This window comes from Colletotrichum godetiae (assembly GCF_030913485.1).
Source record: "Colletotrichum godetiae strain CBS 193.32 chromosome Unknown BDP55scaffold_80, whole genome shotgun sequence".
In the NCBI taxonomy this organism is placed as follows: domain Eukaryota; kingdom Fungi; phylum Ascomycota; class Sordariomycetes; order Glomerellales; family Glomerellaceae; genus Colletotrichum; species Colletotrichum godetiae.
This window is the reverse complement of record NW_026851328.1, coordinates 144269-162237: the sequence shown is the minus strand read 5'-3', so window position 1 is coordinate 162237 and position 17969 is coordinate 144269. Positions and strand designations below refer to the sequence as shown.

At 54.5% G+C, this 17969-nt stretch overlaps 5 protein-coding genes across 5 annotated transcripts; 3 read left to right on the top strand and 2 right to left on the bottom strand.

The window, feature by feature from the left end:
- Nucleotides 1-120: 120 nt before the first annotated feature.
- BDP55DRAFT_594900 (P450 monooxygenase) lies at nucleotides 121-2235 on the top strand. The gene is made up of 4 exons (XM_060570975.1): nucleotides 121-638; nucleotides 704-875; nucleotides 973-1342; nucleotides 1429-2235. Exons 1-4 carry the CDS (start codon nucleotides 264-266, stop codon nucleotides 2093-2095), a joined length of 1584 nt encoding a protein of 527 aa, XP_060422805.1. The 5' UTR covers nucleotides 121-263; the 3' UTR covers nucleotides 2096-2235.
- Nucleotides 2236-2601: 366 nt separating this feature from the next.
- BDP55DRAFT_638245 (beta-lactamase) lies at nucleotides 2602-4106 on the bottom strand (the record flags this gene model as incomplete). The annotated part of the gene is made up of 4 exons (XM_060573091.1): nucleotides 2602-2727; nucleotides 2795-3506; nucleotides 3591-3870; nucleotides 3974-4106. The coding sequence occupies 4 exons, from the start codon at nucleotides 4104-4106 to the stop codon at nucleotides 2602-2604; spliced, it is 1251 nt and encodes a 416-aa protein (XP_060422804.1).
- A 1145-nt stretch (nucleotides 4107-5251) lies between these two features.
- On the top strand, nucleotides 5252-11364 carry BDP55DRAFT_594896 (uncharacterized protein; the record flags this gene model as incomplete). Its single annotated transcript, XM_060570974.1, has 7 exons — nucleotides 5252-5449; nucleotides 5542-5628; nucleotides 5684-5741; nucleotides 5801-6134; nucleotides 6212-6748; nucleotides 6790-7346; nucleotides 7400-11364. Coding segments are annotated over 7 exons (5736 nt in total), but the record flags the coding sequence as incomplete, so codon positions are not given.
- A 54-nt stretch (nucleotides 11365-11418) lies between these two features.
- On the top strand, nucleotides 11419-13375 carry BDP55DRAFT_594893 (KR domain-containing protein). Its single transcript, XM_060570973.1, has one exon. The coding sequence runs from the start codon at nucleotides 11455-11457 to the stop codon at nucleotides 13300-13302; it is 1848 nt and encodes a 615-aa protein (XP_060422802.1). The 5' UTR covers nucleotides 11419-11454; the 3' UTR covers nucleotides 13303-13375.
- Nucleotides 13376-13778: 403 nt separating this feature from the next.
- Nucleotides 13779-17365, bottom strand: BDP55DRAFT_638243 (hydroxymethylglutaryl-CoA reductase; the record flags this gene model as incomplete). Its single annotated transcript, XM_060573090.1, has 2 exons — nucleotides 13779-14151; nucleotides 14244-17365. 2 exons carry the CDS (start codon nucleotides 17363-17365, stop codon nucleotides 13779-13781), a joined length of 3495 nt encoding a protein of 1164 aa, XP_060422801.1.
- Between the last annotated feature and the right edge of the window lie 604 nt (nucleotides 17366-17969).

Sequence of the window (17969 nt, the reverse complement as noted above, 5' to 3'; positions counted from 1 at the left end):
AACAGATTGTCCGGCAGTCGGTATTATTCGGTGATACAAATGATGCCCCACAGCACCAAGAAACAGGGGTATTTCGGCAAGAAACCGACAGAGAAAGGGCTGGGGCTGCCAATGCCTGACCAGATATATTGTATTAGTGTATACAAGAATTCCATTGGTCCTATGACATACAACGTCGCATGTCCACTATCTTTTGAACCGAGCCTTTCTTTCCAAGGTTCCCCTCTGTCTCGGCTGTCCCCTCTGTCCATCCATCAACCGCAATGCTAGTTCGCTCTCTTTTGGAGAGCTTTGAGGGCTTCCGAACACGCTTATGGGCAGACACGCGACAGCATGCCCCTTGGCTTTGGCCATACACGGTACCTATCTTGGCATTCGCCGTCCTTGCCTTATTCTTGCGCAGAAAACGGTCCAGTCTGCGAGTGTATAACCCGAAGAAATGGTGGGAACTCACAAATATGAGGTCCAGGAGGGACTTTGATACACATGGGCCGGACTGGATCCAGGCTTGGTTCTCGGAGAACGACAAGCCCATCCGCTTCGTTGTCGATTCAGGATACTGTTCCATCCTCCCATCCTCCATGGCTGACGAGTTTCGGAAAATGAAGGAACTTTGCATGTACAAGTTCTTGGCAACCGTAAGATGTAGCCCCCCTCTTGCTTTCAACTTCCTGCTCAAGATCTAACGCTTTGGCGGACATAGGACTTCCACTCCCATCTCCACGGCTTTGATGGGTTTAAGGAGGTCACCCGAGATGCGCATCTTGCGACCAAGGTTGTCTTGGGCCAATTTCAAACACAAGCCAACAAATACGTGATTCCATTGTCTTTAAAAGCCAAGAGTGCTATTTCAGATGTGATGGGCCACAACAAAGGTACGCAATCATTCTCCTCCACTACACAGTGAATGAATTTGGCTCTCGAAACTCACTGGTCACGCGGGAAACTGACGTGGGTTCGTTACCGAAATAGAATGGCACACGACGCATTTCTACAACCAAGGATTGGACTTGATCGTAAACACCGTCGAGTTCATAATGGTGGGTGAAGAGTTGAGTACCAATCCAGAATGGTTGGACATTTCGAAAAAACATGCCTTGACGATGGCTGTCCACGCTCGTCAGCTTCGTCTGTGGTCCAAACTGCTACGACCTTTTGTCCACTATCTCAGCCCTCTGGGCAAGAATCTGCGCGATCAAGCAGACAAGACACGCAGCCTCGTCGAACCCATCGTGCGGAAACGACGCGCCGAGAGAGCGACATGCTTGGCGAAGGGCGTGAAACCGCCGGTGTATGTTGATTCGATACAGTGGTTTGAAGAAGCGGCCAACGGCGACTGGTAGTGAGTCTGCCTCCTTTCTGGGACAACATGTTTTATCCCAGTTCTAATAGCCCCTCACTTGGGAACCTAGCTCTAACGTACACTAGCGATGCTACCGGTGCTCAACTCGCCATGCACTTTGCCGGAATTTACGCCACATCAGATCTCCTTATAGGTTCTCTTGTAGACATATGCAGACACCCGGAAATCATCGAACCACTTCGTCAGGAGATTCGCACCTGCATATCAGAGGGCGGCTGGACGCCCGCCTCGTTATTCAAGATGAAGCTCCTCGACAGCTGCATGAAAGAGACACAACGCATCAAGCCGGTCGAGTGTGCCACCATGCGAAGCTACGCTCTGCGGGACGTGACGTTCTCCAACGGTACCTTCATACCCAAGGGCGAACTGGTGGCTGTTGCGGCAGACCGGATGAACAACCCCAACATATGGGAAGAGCCAGAAAAATACGACCCTTACAGATTTATGCGCATGCGCCAGGATCCGGAGAAGGCCGCGAGCGCCCTCCTGGAGAACACCAGCGCGGACCACGTTGGCTTTGGCTGGAACCCTAGGGCGTGCCCCGGCCGTTTCTTCGCCGCCAAGGAGGTGAAGATCTTGCTGGCCCATCTGTTGATCCAGTATGACTTCAAGCCTGTGCCTGGGGACAACCTTGAGCTTTTCCGCCACTCGTTCAGCGTTCGGATACATCCCAATACGAGGCTCATGGTACGAAGGCGTGACGAGGAACTCCCTCTCCCTGTTAGTCAGTAAAATGGACCTCCAAGACCGTCTCCAGGCCCCGGAGTGAAACAGATAACATTGAGAGAATCTCGACTCAAGCCAATGTCTCAAATCATGTGGTTTTGCAGTTTGATGCTGGTAACAAGAGTTTCGTCCATATAATAAAATGATATACTAAAACAAAGCATGCCAACAAATTGGTGAATTGTCGTCTCTAACCTACACTTCTCTGCTCTGTTAGATTGGTCCTTACATTCAACAATCGTACTAGTAGTATACATCTATTCCAAGTTTTCTTATCAAGGTTCTTTATCATGTTTGGCCACTGCTTCTAGTGGGGAGACATAACCCCCAATATCTCAATGTCATCTGGCGGCTATGGTACAGTCGTCACATTTAATATCGATGGCAAGTCATTCAATCACGGTCCCGTCAATTTTTTAAATAGCAAAATGTCCGTCATTGCTGCATATATGAGACAAGTGCATGCTGAAATATCAATAATCCGAATCTCTCAGCCTCAAGAGATAACCTGACTACTTGGGTAACGATGCGTATATAGCCTTTTCAAATGTCTGAGTGAGACCTCGACAAATCGGATCATTCCAAGGCTCGAGCTGGTATGTAACGAGCGTGCAAATACCAGCGGCAGGGTCAATTTGCTGCAGGTGGTTGGAAAAGAAATATCAGCATGTCGAGCGATCCTTGAGACAGATAACGGAATCTTACCCAGATGATATTCGGACCGCCTCCCAAGGTCATCGATCCCTTCCGCCGCCACTTGTCCCCGTCGAGGTCCTCCATTGGAATGATACCGCCAAGCCCAAAGTTTCGTCTCAATCCCGTCATGGGCATAGGCCCGCCATAGTTGATATGCGTCGCCGAGTCCATGTGAGCGTTCATTTTCTTTTCAAGTATTTCGTCCAGAGCGGGCTGGAACATGAGATCGACCGTGCCCGGTCTCAAGAGGATGCCGTCATTCTTCAGCAAAGAGAACAGGACCTTCATGTAAGATTCCGGGCTTGTGAAGATGCCCTGGCCTCCGAAGCATTCCTCGCCGTCCTGGCGGAAATAGACCGTGTCGTCGTACACAAGTTTCCCATCTTCCCTGCTGCGTTGGGTCTGATCAGCTCGGCGGGCCAGTAAGTCGGGGCGCTGTTGCAGCTTGAAGGTCATATCAATGATATCCAAGGGATCGCTCAGGTTCTCTTGCATGTAACTCTCCAGGTCCATGCCAGTGGCTCGTTCAACTAGTCTGCCGGCCCAGTCGAGATTTGACCCGTACATCCACTCGACACCAGGGTCGTTCACAGGCGGCGGTGCTAGTCGACTCTGAATACCAAATTTGTCGGCTGCCGGGAGGTATCCCTTTGACATATACTGCTGTAGGAGAGGGTTGATCAACACATAAGAGAGACCCGATGTGTGCGTTAAGAGATGTCTTTTTGTTTCCCAAAGAGTGGGTTCACAAAGTTAGAATACCATTACAAACCCCGACATTTATCTGGCAACGGAATGTACCAACCTCAGAGTAATAATGCCTTCGCGATCCCTCATGATTGCGTTTCCGGCATCGTCAAACCCAGCCAAGACCTTCATGCGTGTCAAGTCTGGGATAATCTTTCCAACGTTTTCATCTAAGCCGATGAGGCCACGATCCACACATTGCAGCGCCATGATGGAGGTGAGGAGCTTGGTGGCGCTGGCGAACCGCATTGGCGTATCTTCCTCCATCGGGGGAAGTCTCCGGGTCTCATCACGTCTTACCGTCCTGGCCCCAAAGCAACGCGCATAGTCGATTGTGCCTTGAGAATGTATACTGCTGTTGAGTTACCGTTCGAATGCGTAAAACGATTGCACAGATTGTCTCCGCTGAGGGTGGTTGAGAAATTCTTTCAAAGAACATACCGGTAGTGTTCTTGGCCATGACAACAGCCCCTGGAATCTTGCCAGACTTCACGGCCGCCGCAAACGCTGCCTCCATAGCTGTAATTGTGGGGACATCGGCGGCTGAACCGCCATCAAAAGCAACACTCCCCATGATTTGGCTTCACGATGAGGCTCAAGGACGCTGGCTGCGTGATGGGCTTACTCAAGAGGTGCAAGGTAAAAGAACTTCACAGAAATCACAGAAACTGAACCAACGGCAGTCTGTCTTGGGCTGCCACATCAACAAACCTGGCGTTAAAGCTTGTATCACACTATACTGAGCTCCGCTTTATTCGGGACCCGCATAGGTACCTTATAGCCGGCGGATAACACGGCGTGTTTCGGGATTTGGGACCGGGGTTATAAGCAAATAATCCTCTGATCTGTAGGCTACAACGCATATTTCAGTCCAACCCCACACGAGGCCGATAGCTCATTTGCCTCTGAATGATTGCAATCTCCGAGGGCTGCAATAGGCTCAAGGCTCTCGGTGACTTGGTTGAGTGCATGGTTGAGTGCATAGTCACGCCGAATGTCTCCATCACCGTCATGCAGCGGGACCACCACCAAATAATGAGTTATCAACCCAGATCAGTATTAACGGTCGAGGACGGACTCCCGTCGTTGCAAGAATAGATACCGGTCTCGGGATGCCACTAAATGAGCGCGATATCTCGGGACCTACCATTTTGCTGTCACCGTGGCAATTGCTTGAGAAGGTTGAACATCCCCTCCTTGTTCGGTGTTTCATTCAACGATGACTATCTCGCTCATCCTGCAGTGTCAGGGGTATAATGCCGATATCCTGGACAGCCTGACCTTCCGTTGTAGTCATCCATCACTGGAATCGAACCTAGCGAGTGTTTTTGTATTGAGTAGGCAGTATCGACAGCAAATATGGAGGCTTTGAGCTGCCGAGATCCACAAGGTACGATTCGGCGTCAAGATTCTGACATGCAAATCGTATTGAGTATCCTCACCAGCAATTACCCAGCCTAGTGGTCCAAACCAGAACATTTCTCAAGATTTCCATAATACTTTACCATTTACACGTGATTCTTTGATTCTGATAGTTGCCCCTGTGCCCAAGTGCACAGTTAGAGGTATACTGAGTAGACGCAATTCGGAACTGAAGCAAGTCTGAACCCAATTTTACTCATCTACAGAAGCGCGGTTAGGATACTCACCTCCTTATTTCTCATCGTTGTTCTGGTTTCAAGGCTTACCATTTCTCGCTGCCTAGTATTTTGAGAGAAAATGTCGACCTCGAGTCAAGCCTTCGTTCATAGCCCCGTTGCTATAGTTGGCATAGGGTGCAGGTTCTCTGGCGATACAACAAGTCCACAAAAGCTATGGGAACTGCTCGAGCAAGGACGGAGTACTTGGTCCAAAATCCCAACTTCGAGGTTCAATGTGGGCGGCGTATTTCACCCTGACGGCCAGAGGGTTGGTTCGGTACGTTTTACCTCGATGATTTGCACATTTACTGGGCCAAGGGACCCGATACACTTTAGCATTTTCGCTGACATCAAGCTCTACCAAAATAGGCCCATGTAAAGGGCGGGCATTTTCTTGATGAAGACCCTGCTCTGTTCGATGCTTCGTTCTTCAATATGACCAGTGAAGTCGCTAGGGTGAGAACAAAATTTGCTTGGTGAGGTCAACGACAAGAATCTGATAAACAGACAGGATATGGATCCGCATCATCGCTTGATGTTAGAGGTTGTCTATGAGGCTCTTGAAAGTGGTACGTGTCGAAGCATTGAGACATACAATGTGCTTGCTGGTGCTCACAGTTTTCTCTAGCTGGCATTCCTCTCGAAAGTGCCGCAGGAACCAACACAGCGGTGTTCGGCGGCATCATGTACAAGGATTATCACGATTTGCTCAACCGCGACCCGAAGTCTCTGCCTCGCTATTTCATCACGGGCAATGCGGGTGCCATGGTAGCAAACCGCATATCGCACTTCTTTGATCTGCGTGGCCCCAGCGTTACCATTGACACTGCGTGTTCCACGACACTCACTGCTCTGCACCTGGCGTGCCAGAGCCTGCGTGCGGGAGAGTCGGAGATGGCTGTTGTGGTTGGTGCAAACCTGATGTTGAACTCGGACGTCTTCGTGACCATGTCCAATCTCGGGTGAGGCCAATTCCTCCCTTTCTGCATCCCCATTCCAGCAATGAAGTGTTAGTCGAGTCGTCTAATTCCGCGACCAGATTTCTGTCCCCTGACGGCATCTCGTATGCTTTTGACTCTCGCGCCAATGGGTACGGTCGTGGCGAAGGAGTGGCCGCTATCGTGTTGAAAGCGCTCCCGAAAGCATTGGCCGATCACGACCCTATCAGAACCATCATTCGGGAAACGGCGCTGAATCAAGATGGGAAAACGCCTGCCATCACCGCCCCCAGCGACGTGGCACAAGAAAAACTCATACGGGAGTGCTACGACAGAGCTAGGATCGAGACATCGCAGACGTCTTACATCGAGGCTCACGGGACTGGAACACCAACAGGGGACCCCTTGGAGATTTCGGCCATATCAGGAGCGTTTCAGGGTCAGCCGTTGCATGTCGGCTCTGTCAAGGCCAATATTGGACATACGGAAGCTGCTAGTGGTCTGGCAGGAATCATCAAAGTGGCATTATCCCTGGAGAAGGGCTTGATGCCCCCCAGCCCCAGGTTCCTAAGACCCAACAAGAAGTTGATGCTGAAGGAGAAAAATATCAAGGCGCGTCTTTCCCCATATCGTGAATCGTGCGTGCATGCGAGGCTCACATTGAACAGCTCCTCTCGAGGGCCCAACCTTGGCCGCTGAAAGATGGCATCCGTCGCGCATCTGTCAATAACTTCGGTTTCGGAGGCTCCAACGCCCATGTCATTCTCGAGTGGCATAACCCAGACTCCCAGGACCGGGACCAGACTAACGGATCTGCAACAGTTGATGCAGTCTCCAGCCCAGCTCGTATCTACATCCTCAGTGCCAAAGACAAACTGGCGTGTAAGCGCATGATATCGAAACTGCGGAGCTACATCGAAAATGCAAACTCAACCCTGGAAAGAAACCTACTGGCTAGTCTCGCATACACTCTCGGGTCTCGTCGCTCGGCTCTCCCGTGGAAAACTGTATTTGCGGCTGACAGCCTCAATGGCATCTTGTCCAGTCTAGATGGCGGCCAGAACCAGCCCGAAATATCTAGAAAGGATATCCGCGTTGGTTGGGTGTTCAGCGGCCAGGGGGCGCAATGGCACGCCATGGGCCGGGAGCTGTTCCAGGCCTACCCGGTGTTCAAGACGGCGATCCTTGAGTGCGATTCCTACATCAAGGAAATGGGAGCAACATGGAGAATCATGGGTAAGCTCCAAAGATCTAAAACAAGATTTCGCGTTCCAAATTAAACTTTGCAGATGAGCTCCACCGCGACGAAGAGACGACCCGAGTGAATGATGCCGAGTTCAGCCTGCCGCTGTCAACCGCCATTCAGATCGCAGTCGTGCGTCTGTTCTGGTCATGGGGGATCCGGCCCACTGGCATCACCAGTCATTCCAGCGGAGAAGCCGCGGCAGCATTTGCAGCTGGTGTCTTGTCGGCTCGATCTGCGATTGGCATTACCTATATCCGAGGTGCTTTGACGTGTAAGGGCAAGTCGACATCCGGCCCTAAGGGCGGCATGATGGCCGTGGGCCTTGGCAGAAGCAAGGCGGATGACTACATTTCTCGTGCCGTCGGAGACAACAAAGCCAAGCACTTGGTGGTGGGATGTGTTAATAGCCCATCAAGTGTGACTGTCTCGGGCGACCTGCCCGCCCTTGCAGAGCTTGAGCGCCTGCTACACGCCGACAAAGTCTTTGCCAGGAAGCTCAAAGTCACTGAGGCATTCCACTCTAGTCACATGAAACCAATGGCAGCCGAATTTGCGACCTTGCTGGTTGGGCTGCTTGAGGCAAACGACGTCGACCTGGCGACAACACCTGGTTCGATGGTCTATTCGTCTCCCAAGACTGGAAGACGTATGAGCAATCTTGAACCATTGTTGGTTCCCAGCCACTGGACAGAGAGTATGCTTCAACCCGTCGAGTTTGAATCCTCCTTTCTCGACATGTGCTGGGACCCCAAGACGAAAGAGCAATGTGTCGACGTGGTTGTCGAAATCGGACCTCATGGGGCACTGGGCGGTCCCATAACGCAAATCATGCAGAAGCCGGAGCTTGGAGGAGCATCAGTCTCCTATCTCAGTTCTCTTTCTCGCGAGAAGTGCGCCGTGGTCACCACACAGGGCGTTGCCATGGCGCTTATGCGGCAAGGTTATCGTCTGGAGATGGACGCCATCAACTTCCCCCACGGTCGAGATGACGCCAACGTCAAGGTTCTCAACGACCTGCCGACGTACTCTTGGAGTCACCATCTCCGATACTGGAGAGAGCCGCGCAACAGTCGGGTTCTCAGGCAGAACGAGCACCCGCCACACCATCTCATCGGATCGCGAGACCCCCTATCGCCATTCTTCTCTCCAACCTGGACGAACACACTCCGGATGTCTGACATTCCGTGGGTTCGGGATCACATTGTTGGATCCGACATCGTCTTCCCTGGTGCCGGGTTCATCTCCATGGCCATTGACGCAATGTCTCAAGCTCATCAGCCAAACCCGGACGAGGAGACATTCTTCAGTCTACGGGATGTGGATCTTATGCAGGCTCTCGTACTGCCTGTTGACGCAGAGCTGGACGTGGATTTGCGCCTGGCCATTCGTCCTTGTGATGAGAAGTCTCTGGGGGTCAAGGGATGGTACGCATTTTCTGTCCACTCCATCCCTGGAGGGAAGAACACCTGGACCGAGCATTGCACTGGGCTGATCCGGATCGACAAGCTTGGCCAGACGAGCTGGGACGCTCCGGATTTGCCGGCGCTGAAGATGATGGATCCGGCAGTGTATAGCCGTAAGACGGATCCAAAGATTCTCTGGGAATCTTTGCACGAGACGGGAATATGTCACGGCCCCATCTTCCAGAACATCTCACAGATTCAGAGCAGCGGACGGCTGTCCCTCTGCACGTTCCAGGTCGCCGACACTGCCTCTATTATGCCATGCTCTTACGAAAGTCAGCATATAGTGCACCCGACTACGCTGGACTCGGCTATCCAGGCGGCATACTCTCCACTAGTCTCGACCGGAAAGAGATTGAAGGCCGCTCTCGTACCAAGGCGGCTCAAAAAGCTGAAGGTAGCATCCACCCTCTTCAACTTCGGGGCTGGATCCGTGCTGGGTGTGCAAGTCTGCCTGAAGAAACAGTCTTCTCAGTCGTTTTCCGCAGACTTGGCCGTGTTCGATGGCGTGACCGGCGACGACAACCCTTCTATCCCAGACGTACTGATAGAGATCGAGGGCCTATCGTTTCAGTCTCTTGGAGTAAGTCTATCTGGCAAAAGACTGGACTCCGACGGCGGTGGGGATACTCGCAGCTCTTGGTCATGGGCCCCAGATATCACATTGATGGAATCCAGCCGACTGAGTAGTCAGTTGAGCGCTGAAGCTGAGCCACGGGAAAAGGATCTCATAATGGACCTCCGACGGTGCACGATCCACTTCATAACGGAAGCAATGGAACAGCTAACGACCGACGATATCGAACGACTAGACGGCCACTGGAAAAAGTTTTACCATTGGATGACGGCACAGCTTGCGCTCGCCCGCGAGGACCGATTGGGCCCCGACAGCTCTAGCTGGTTCCTCGATGATCCCGAGCACAAAACGAGCGTAAGAACCAGAGTCGTGGAATGCGGCGTCAACGGCGAGATGATAACTCGTCTGGGACCCCAGTTGCTTTCAATGTTGCGTGGCCAGGTCGAGCCCCTCGAGCTAATGATGGAGGGGCGGCTTTTATCCAGATACTACGTCGAGGCGCTGAAGTGGAAACGATCCAACACGCAGGCGAGCGAGCTCATCAAGCTACTTGCGCACAAAAATCCCCGTTGCCGCATTTTGGAGGTCGGAGGAGGGACGGGGGGCTGCACGGAACTCATATTGAGTGCGCTGGGAGAATCCAAGCCCGTGGATCGCTACGACTTCACCGATGTCTCTGCCGGCTTCTTCGAACCTGCGCGTGAGCGATTTGCAGACTGGCAAGGCGTGATGACCTACAGCACTCTGGACATCGAGAAGGACCCGGCGAGCCAAGGGTTTGAGTGTGCCTCCTACGACATCGTCGTGGCCTGCCAGGTCTTACACGCGACCACCAACATGAAGCGGACCCTAAGCAACGTTCGGAAACTTCTCAAGCCAGGGGGGAAGCTCGTCCTCGTTGAGACCACCAACGATCAGCTCGACTTGTTCTTCACCTTTGGACTACTGCCAGGCTGGTGGCTCAGCGAGGAGGAAGGACGACAGCTGACGCCATCACTTACCCCTGACTTATGGCGCACAATGCTGAGTGCGAGCGGCTTCAACGGTGTGGAGCTGGAAGTCCGTGACTGCGACGATATAGACTTTTACATGATCAGCACAATCATGTCCTCGGCAACAGTCGAGCCTATGACGGCTGATAAGGACTCGTCCTCTGACGCCGTTCTGGTGTACGGCGACCGCCCTCCCCCTTCGGAGTGGCTGAACGATCTGCGATCATCCGTCGCAGGCGCCACAACTACAGGCTCCGCGCCGTCTATAACTTCGCTCAACGAAGCAGATGTGGCTGGCAGAACGGTCATATTCCTCGGCGAGGTGCAACAAAATCTTCTCTCGAGCATGGGAACCGACGCCTTTGCGCGAGTCAAGTCGATGCTGATGGATTCCAGAGCCGTCATCTGGGTGGCTAGGGGAGCGACCATGGCCTGTGATGATCCCAGGAAGGCTCTGCATGTCGGCCTGTTGCGAACGCTGCGGAACGAGACCAACGGGAAACCATACATCTCGCTCGACATTGATCCCTCGCGCGACCCGTGGACGCACCAGACGATTGATGCCATCATCCAGGTCTTCCACGCATCCCTGAGCGCGGCCAATCAACACTCGGATTTTGAATATGCAGAGCGAGACGGCATCATTCATGTCCCGCGCGCCGTGAACAATCCTGGCTGGAGAGCCTTTGATACAGCTGAGGCCGCGCTGAAGCCCTTCAAGAGCAGTCCAGGCAGCCGACTCAGGATGCACGTCGAGAGACCTGGGCTTTTGGACTCGCTCCGCTTCCGGGAAGAGGAAATCCCGGGACTCCCAGCCGACTGGGTCGAAATCGAACCGGTCACGTTCGGATTGAACTTCACGGATGTCATGGTCGCCATGGGTCAAATCAAGCAGGATCCCGAGCCCTTTATGGGGTTTGAGTGTGCTGGAGTGATCACGATGCTGGGAGACGCAGCAGCCGAGCGGGGCCTCAAGGTGGGAGACCGTGTCTGCGCGCTCCAAAGAGGACACTGGGCAACGAGGGTGCAGACCCCGTCGACCAACGTCGTCCTCATTCCCAGTGGCATGAGCTTTGAGGATGCGGCCTCGATCCCCCAGGCCTTCGCCACCGCCTACATCTCCCTCTTCACGACGGCGAACCTGCGGAAGGGAGAAAAGGTCCTCATCCACAGCGGCGCGGGCGGTGTCGGCCAGGCCGCCATCATGCTCTCACAACTGGCGGGCGCCGAGGTTTTCGTCACGGCGGGAACCCAAGTCAAGCGCGACTTTATTTGCCGCAAGTTCGGCATTAACCCGGACCACGTCTTTTCAAGCCGAGACGCCTCTTTCGTCGACGGCATCAGGAATTGTACGGGCGGCGAGGGCGTGGACGTGGCCCTGAACTCGCTGGCAGGCCACCTTCTGCAGGCAACCTTTGACTGCATGGCCGAGTTTGGCAGGTTTGTCGAGATTGGTCAGAAGGACCTGGAGCAGGATAGTCGGTTGAGCATGCATACCTTTATGCGGAACGTGTCTTTCCAGTGCGTTGATCTCCTCGCCTGGGAGAGGGCCAAGGGGGACGCGGTCCAAGAAGCGTTGAAGCACATCATGAAGCTCCTGGAGGATAAGCAACTTGGTCTGGTCGACCCGGTATCGGCATATCCCATTGCCGACATCGAAAAGGTGTTCCGAACCATGCAGGGCGGCCAGCACATGGGCAAGCTCGTCGTGACGGCGTCGAAGAAGGACCTGGTCCCGGTCCGGATGGGGGCGTCGCCACTCAGTTTGAGACCCGACGCATCGTACCTCGTCGTGGGAGGCCTCGGAGGGATCGGGCGGAGGATCTGCGAGTGGCTCGTTGACCACGGCGCCAGGAACCTGATCATCCTGTCCCGGAGCAGCGGGGAGCGTAGCCCGTTCATGGCCAGTCTGGAACAGTGCGGCTGCGTCGTGCTGCATCACGCGTGCGACGTGGCTGACGAGGGACAGCTCGCGGTGATGCTCAAGCGGCGTGAGGAGATGAAGATGCCGCCCATCCGGGGCGTCCTACAGTGCGCGATGGTGCTCCGGGACGCCCTCTTCACGCAGATGACGGCGGACGAATTCAACGCGGCCCTGCGGCCCAAGGTGCAGGGAAGCTGGAACCTCCACGAGACCGTTGCCCAAGACGTCGACTTCTTCGTCATGCTGTCCTCCCTCGTCGGCGTCATGGGAGGCGCGGGTCAGGCCAATTACGCGGCCGCCAGCGCTTTCCAGGACGCCCTCGCGCAACATCGCAGAGCCCAGGGCAAGCCGGCCACGACCATCGACCTCGGCATGGTCAAATCTATGGGATACGTTGCCGAGGCGGGTCAGTCAATCTCGGAGCGTCTCTTGAGGATCGGCTACAAGGCCCTGCATGAAGAGGACGTCCTGCTGCTGCTCGAAAAGGCCATATTGTCCCCTTCCCCGCCCTTGAGCTCCTCAGACCCGTCGCAGGGGGTCATTGTCACAGGTATAAACGCATCGAAGGGAGCCCACTGGTCTGAGGCCCGTTGGATTCAGGAAGCTCGCTTCGCAGGGCTCAAGTACCGTGAGGCCCCTCTCGTACAGGGAAGCCGGGTCGCGGGGTCCTTCAGCCAGCAGGGCCACGACGACATACGCAGGGAGCTTGGCCGCGCGGCCTCCTACGACGAGGCGATGGGTCTCGTTCTGCGAGAGATGTCGCGCAAGCTGATGAGGATGTTCGGACTGGTAGAGGACGACATGTCGGCATCCAAGAGTCTCACGTCCATCGGCGTCGACTCGCTAGTCGCTATCGAACTGCGTACCTGGATCACGTCGCAGCTCAACGTCGACGTGCCCATCTTCGAGCTGATGGAAGGGAACACGGTGACCGGCCTGGCTGAGGTGGTGGTGAGGAAATTGGGCCATGTCAAGGCGGATCAGTCTTAGAAGTCGGCGGTGCGGACAATAGATATAGCTGAATTGGGATGCTTTCTGATCGGCAAGCCGGATAGGGGTCGATAGGTCTTTTTTGTTTTCTTAGTCTCGCCACATATCAATCATACTACAAGAACCTCACTCTGACTCGATGAATGGCCCGAGTAACAAGTTGTACTATTTGAAGACAACACCACCTAAAATGGCCATCGACACAGCTCAGCCCATATATACTAGCTAGCTGGCCCGCCATGGAACCATGTTACATACAGAGAGACTCCTCGTCAGTGCCCTAGACTAAGCTAAGCAACACAAGAAGATCACTCATGGAGCAGTACTAAGGTGTATGAGCATCTCTGATCGATTTCATCCCCTTTTGGTATATGTCTTGAATTTATGGAAATGAATTGCATTAGTAGAAGGCGATATGACATAAAGCATCAGGGCCGGTTCTTCTATTCTAATCTTCGTCGTCTATAGGTTTCTCCCTATGCAGTAGCGCTCTTTTGCTTCTCGCCGGCAGACGATGCTATGGCCAGGCCAACAGATGCCGTGGCTCCATTCGTTCTGGGGGCGGGTGTAGTAGTCCTCGTGGCCGGGGCGGATCGGTTGTGAGCCATGTGTGCCTTGACAAGGTGACCGGCGTCCAGGGCGGAACACAACGAGAGCTCCCCGGCAAGGACGGCGGCACCAATAATGCGTCCCAGCCGGCGGGCATTCTCGCCCGGCTCCGTGGGGTGGGAGCCCCGGACGCCAAACATGTCAAGCATGGCGCTCTGAGGCTCGAGGACGGTGCCGCCACCCAATGTGCCGACCTCGATAGAAGGCATCGAGACCGAGATTTGGAGGTTGCCGTTGAGGCTATGAACTGTCAGTATCCGTCGGTACAGAACCCAACGCCCCGTGTGTATGTGTGCTTGTGTGCGTACAGTCATGCAGGGACTGACACTTACTTTTTCATGATGGTGATGCAATTGGAGCTCTCAACCACCTGTGCGGCATCTTGGCCAGTTGCAATAAAGACTGCGGCAACGATGTTGGCGGCCTGGGCGTTGTAGCCACCCAAAGAAGCCGCCATTGCAGAGCCAATGAGGTTTTTGGACACATTGAGCTCGACCAGGCTGTCCACGTTGCTCTTCAGCACGCTCTTGACAACGTCACCAGGAATAATGGCCTCAGCTACAATGCCTTTTCCTCGCCCATCGATCCAGTTGATGGCAGCGGCCTTCTTGTCGATGCAGTAGTTGGCCGACAACGAGACAATCATCATATCCTCGAAGCCCCCCTCGGCGGCCATGATGTTGAGCGCGTACTCGACGCCCTTCGAGATCATGTTCATACCCATGGCGTCACCGGTACTTGTCTTGAAACGGATATACAGGTTGGTACCGGCCATGGCGGTCTTCATGACCTGCAAACGCGCAAATCTGCTAGTGGAGTCAAAGGCCGCCTTCATCATGCTCTGGCCAGCCTCGGAATCTAACCAGTTCTTGGCGGCGCCGGCACGCTCTAAAGAGTCGAAGCCCACACAGGGGCCACGGGTCATACCGTCACTAGTCAAGACGGTGACGGCGCCTCCTCCCGCATTGATTGCCTTACAGCCTCGGTTGACGCTGGCCACGAGCACTCCCTCCGTCGTGGCCATGGGGATGAAATAGCTCTGGCCGTCGATGACCAAGGGTCCGGCGACTCCGACAGGAATAGGCATGTATCCGATCACGTTCTCACAGCAGGCGCCCAGAACCCGTTCCCAGTCGTAGTTCTCGTAAGGTAGCTTGGACTGTTCGAGAAACCAAGTCTTCTCGGCCGTTGCGCGGGTTCTCGAGATGATGGAACGGCGAACTCGAACGGCGCGGCTGCAATCACGAAGGCTCCTTTCTAAGCCATACCCAGTGATCTTGCCTTGAAGAGAAAGTGAAATGACCTCGTCGTCCGTCATGTCGTATATGCGCTTCTCGGCAAGTAGTCTGTCCAGCTGAGCTTGGCTGTGGGGGGTGACATTGACCTTGCGTGGCTCTGCCTCGTCTTCGTCATCGCTCGACGCAGGTGACACGAATTCCGGCTGGATAGCCTCTCTGGCTTCACCTGAGCGTAAGTCAGTACCATGTGTACCGATCAACGACTCAGCCGCAGCCACTCCGGGGAGATCGGTCGGATCGTGTTGGCCGTCGGGATCTTTGATGCCCCATCGAGCGACATTGAAAAGATAGCCGTTGAGGATCACGCTCATGGCCAGGGCTACGATAATCCACTTCAAGACAACTGTGTTTTCGAGGCTAGTGGAGACGATACCAACCATCTGTGCACCGACTCCGTATCCGTACTCGAGAGGCTGATGATGGTTGTCGTCGTCACCGATATGATGGCCGTGTTGAGTCGAAGAGCTGGCGTAGTATATCGAGGGAAATCCCAGCTCGTACTTGATAGAAGGCAGAACGGTGACTGCGGTGGTCCGTTCAAGTCCTCTCGCCCTAAGGAGAATCTCGTCCAAGCCGTTGGAGGCGATCTTGAAGGGGTCGACGGGGGGCGTCGCCACTATCCCACCAGTCCAGGATGCCACACCGTCAGTACGGAAAGGGATGGTACAAAGATTGATGGTGTTGACGGCAAGGAAACCTGCTACCATCCAGAACTTGAACTTCGGCACGCTTCCACTCCGGGCCTCCGGGCCAAACAAGAGTCCATTCTCTCCGGACTTGCCGTTCAGTGCCCAGTCGTTGCTCGAGGCCACGTGCTCAGCGACACGGCGGCTCACGCCATCATCTTCCAGGGCTTTTCGTATGTCGGCATGACGCTTGATGCGGTTGACTTCCAATTTGATACAGAGGATGGCGGTGTAAAACGTAAAGAGCAATAGGCAGTCGAAAACCAGGACCCAGGCCGCTAAGAAGCAGAACTGCTGCAGACCCCCCTGAACGCCGGAAACAGCTCCGGCAACAAGTATACCGATCTCAATGACATAGTCCCGGACGATTTCGTATCCCTTGTCCCTAATGGCGCTTTGCACGGCGGTTTGGATAACCCCCTGGGCAGGATTGGCGGATGTCTCCTCGGGACGGCGGTGCTGTACTGCGTGCGACAAGACGGCGCGGGTAAACAGGATTTTCTTCTCGAAACCAATGGTAACGACCAAAAACGGCAAGCCTTCGGACAAAAGCACGGTGGAAATGGGAACACTGTACTTTGTCGTCACGCTCAAGCCGGAGAAAAAGGCGAAAGTGGAAGAGATGAGGACGCTGGTGGCTAACCACACGTTGGATCCCAGCTTTCGCATGCTCAAGAAAAGAGAAATAAAGGTAAGATGCATGGAAAGGTAGCCGAGGACCATGATGATGATGTCGGTCGTCTCTGCGCTCCTCAGCAGGTAGATGAACTCGGCCCAGGCGTCATGGAACCAGCGAGAGACGATGCTCTTGGTGTGTGCCCTGGCGAGCTTCATAATCCACATCCTCTGTTCCATCTCTCCCGACTTGGCGGCGGAGGACTCATGGTCGGCAGGTAGGCTGGGCCCGCTGGGGATCTCTTGGACTGCGGCCAGAAACTCAGGGGCCTCGCTGTACTTGAGGGAGAAGGCCAGAGCACTCTCATGCGAGTAGGCGGTCGGGTTGTTGAAGGTCAGTGGCAGATGGGAGACGGAGAGATTGCTGGGGAGAGGAACAGTGTACGGAGAAGGCGCAGACACGAGGCGGTCGGGCGATGAGTCGGGGAAGATGAGGGTAGCCAGTGCCAAGTGCTCGGCGTCGCTGGGTAGGTCGGTTGCGACGTCAAAGTTGTTCCACTTCCAGCTGGTCTCAGGGCCGGCAATGAGATGCCTGCTTCCTTCGGCTAAGGAGGGCCATTCGGCCGTTCTGGACGTGATACGTGTGGCATCCGAGGTTTCCTTGACGACTTGGACGTAGGTCGTGCTAGCTAGGATAGCGGTGATGCATATTGTATGTATAGGATGGGTGTAGGCGATCTTTGAGACGCATTGTATGATGGAGGCGACTTTTCTGTTTAGCCTGGATGGTGGAGAAGGCCGGTTGTCCGACTGTTCACCCCGGAAACGGGACGGGAGAAGCGAAGAGGGAATCATGACGGATCAGGGTTTGCGCCAAAAAGGGCCTTGAGCATAAAGAGTAGATCCTACGATCTGTTATACATCCGTTGTCAGCAATCACAACAGAATGATTTGTTGACGCCCCCGTAAACCCTCCAACCCCCCAACCTCCCCAAAGAGGTCTTGCGACGTGCTCAAAGCGCCGACTGCGTGCATCAGATACGATCCCGGCCGCATTGTGTGTCCGCCTTGGAGGACCAAAAGGAGATTGAGTGGTGTCATGGCAGGAACCAGGCGGCATACCTTGTCTCCCAGCCTCCTAGGTGGGAAGCAATCGGTAGGCCGGATCCGCCAGAGGGAGGGATGCTTCAAAACAGAGCTGGCGATATCTCTGAAGGGCACCAGTGGACAGTCGATGCTGCTGCCGCGTTGTATGTATCTGCGTGCGAGAAAGAGTATGTGTGGAGGAGAAGCCAGGCAAGAGCAGACAACGAGATAGATACCGCGGTGGTAGAGCACGTGACCTGCAATGTTACGGCGTCTTCGCGTCGGCCGAGCTCTTCGGCATGGCGTGGTCGGGGTTGGGGATCAGATTGGAATCCGGATTCCGATCCTGGTGTACCGTCTTGGTTGGCGGATG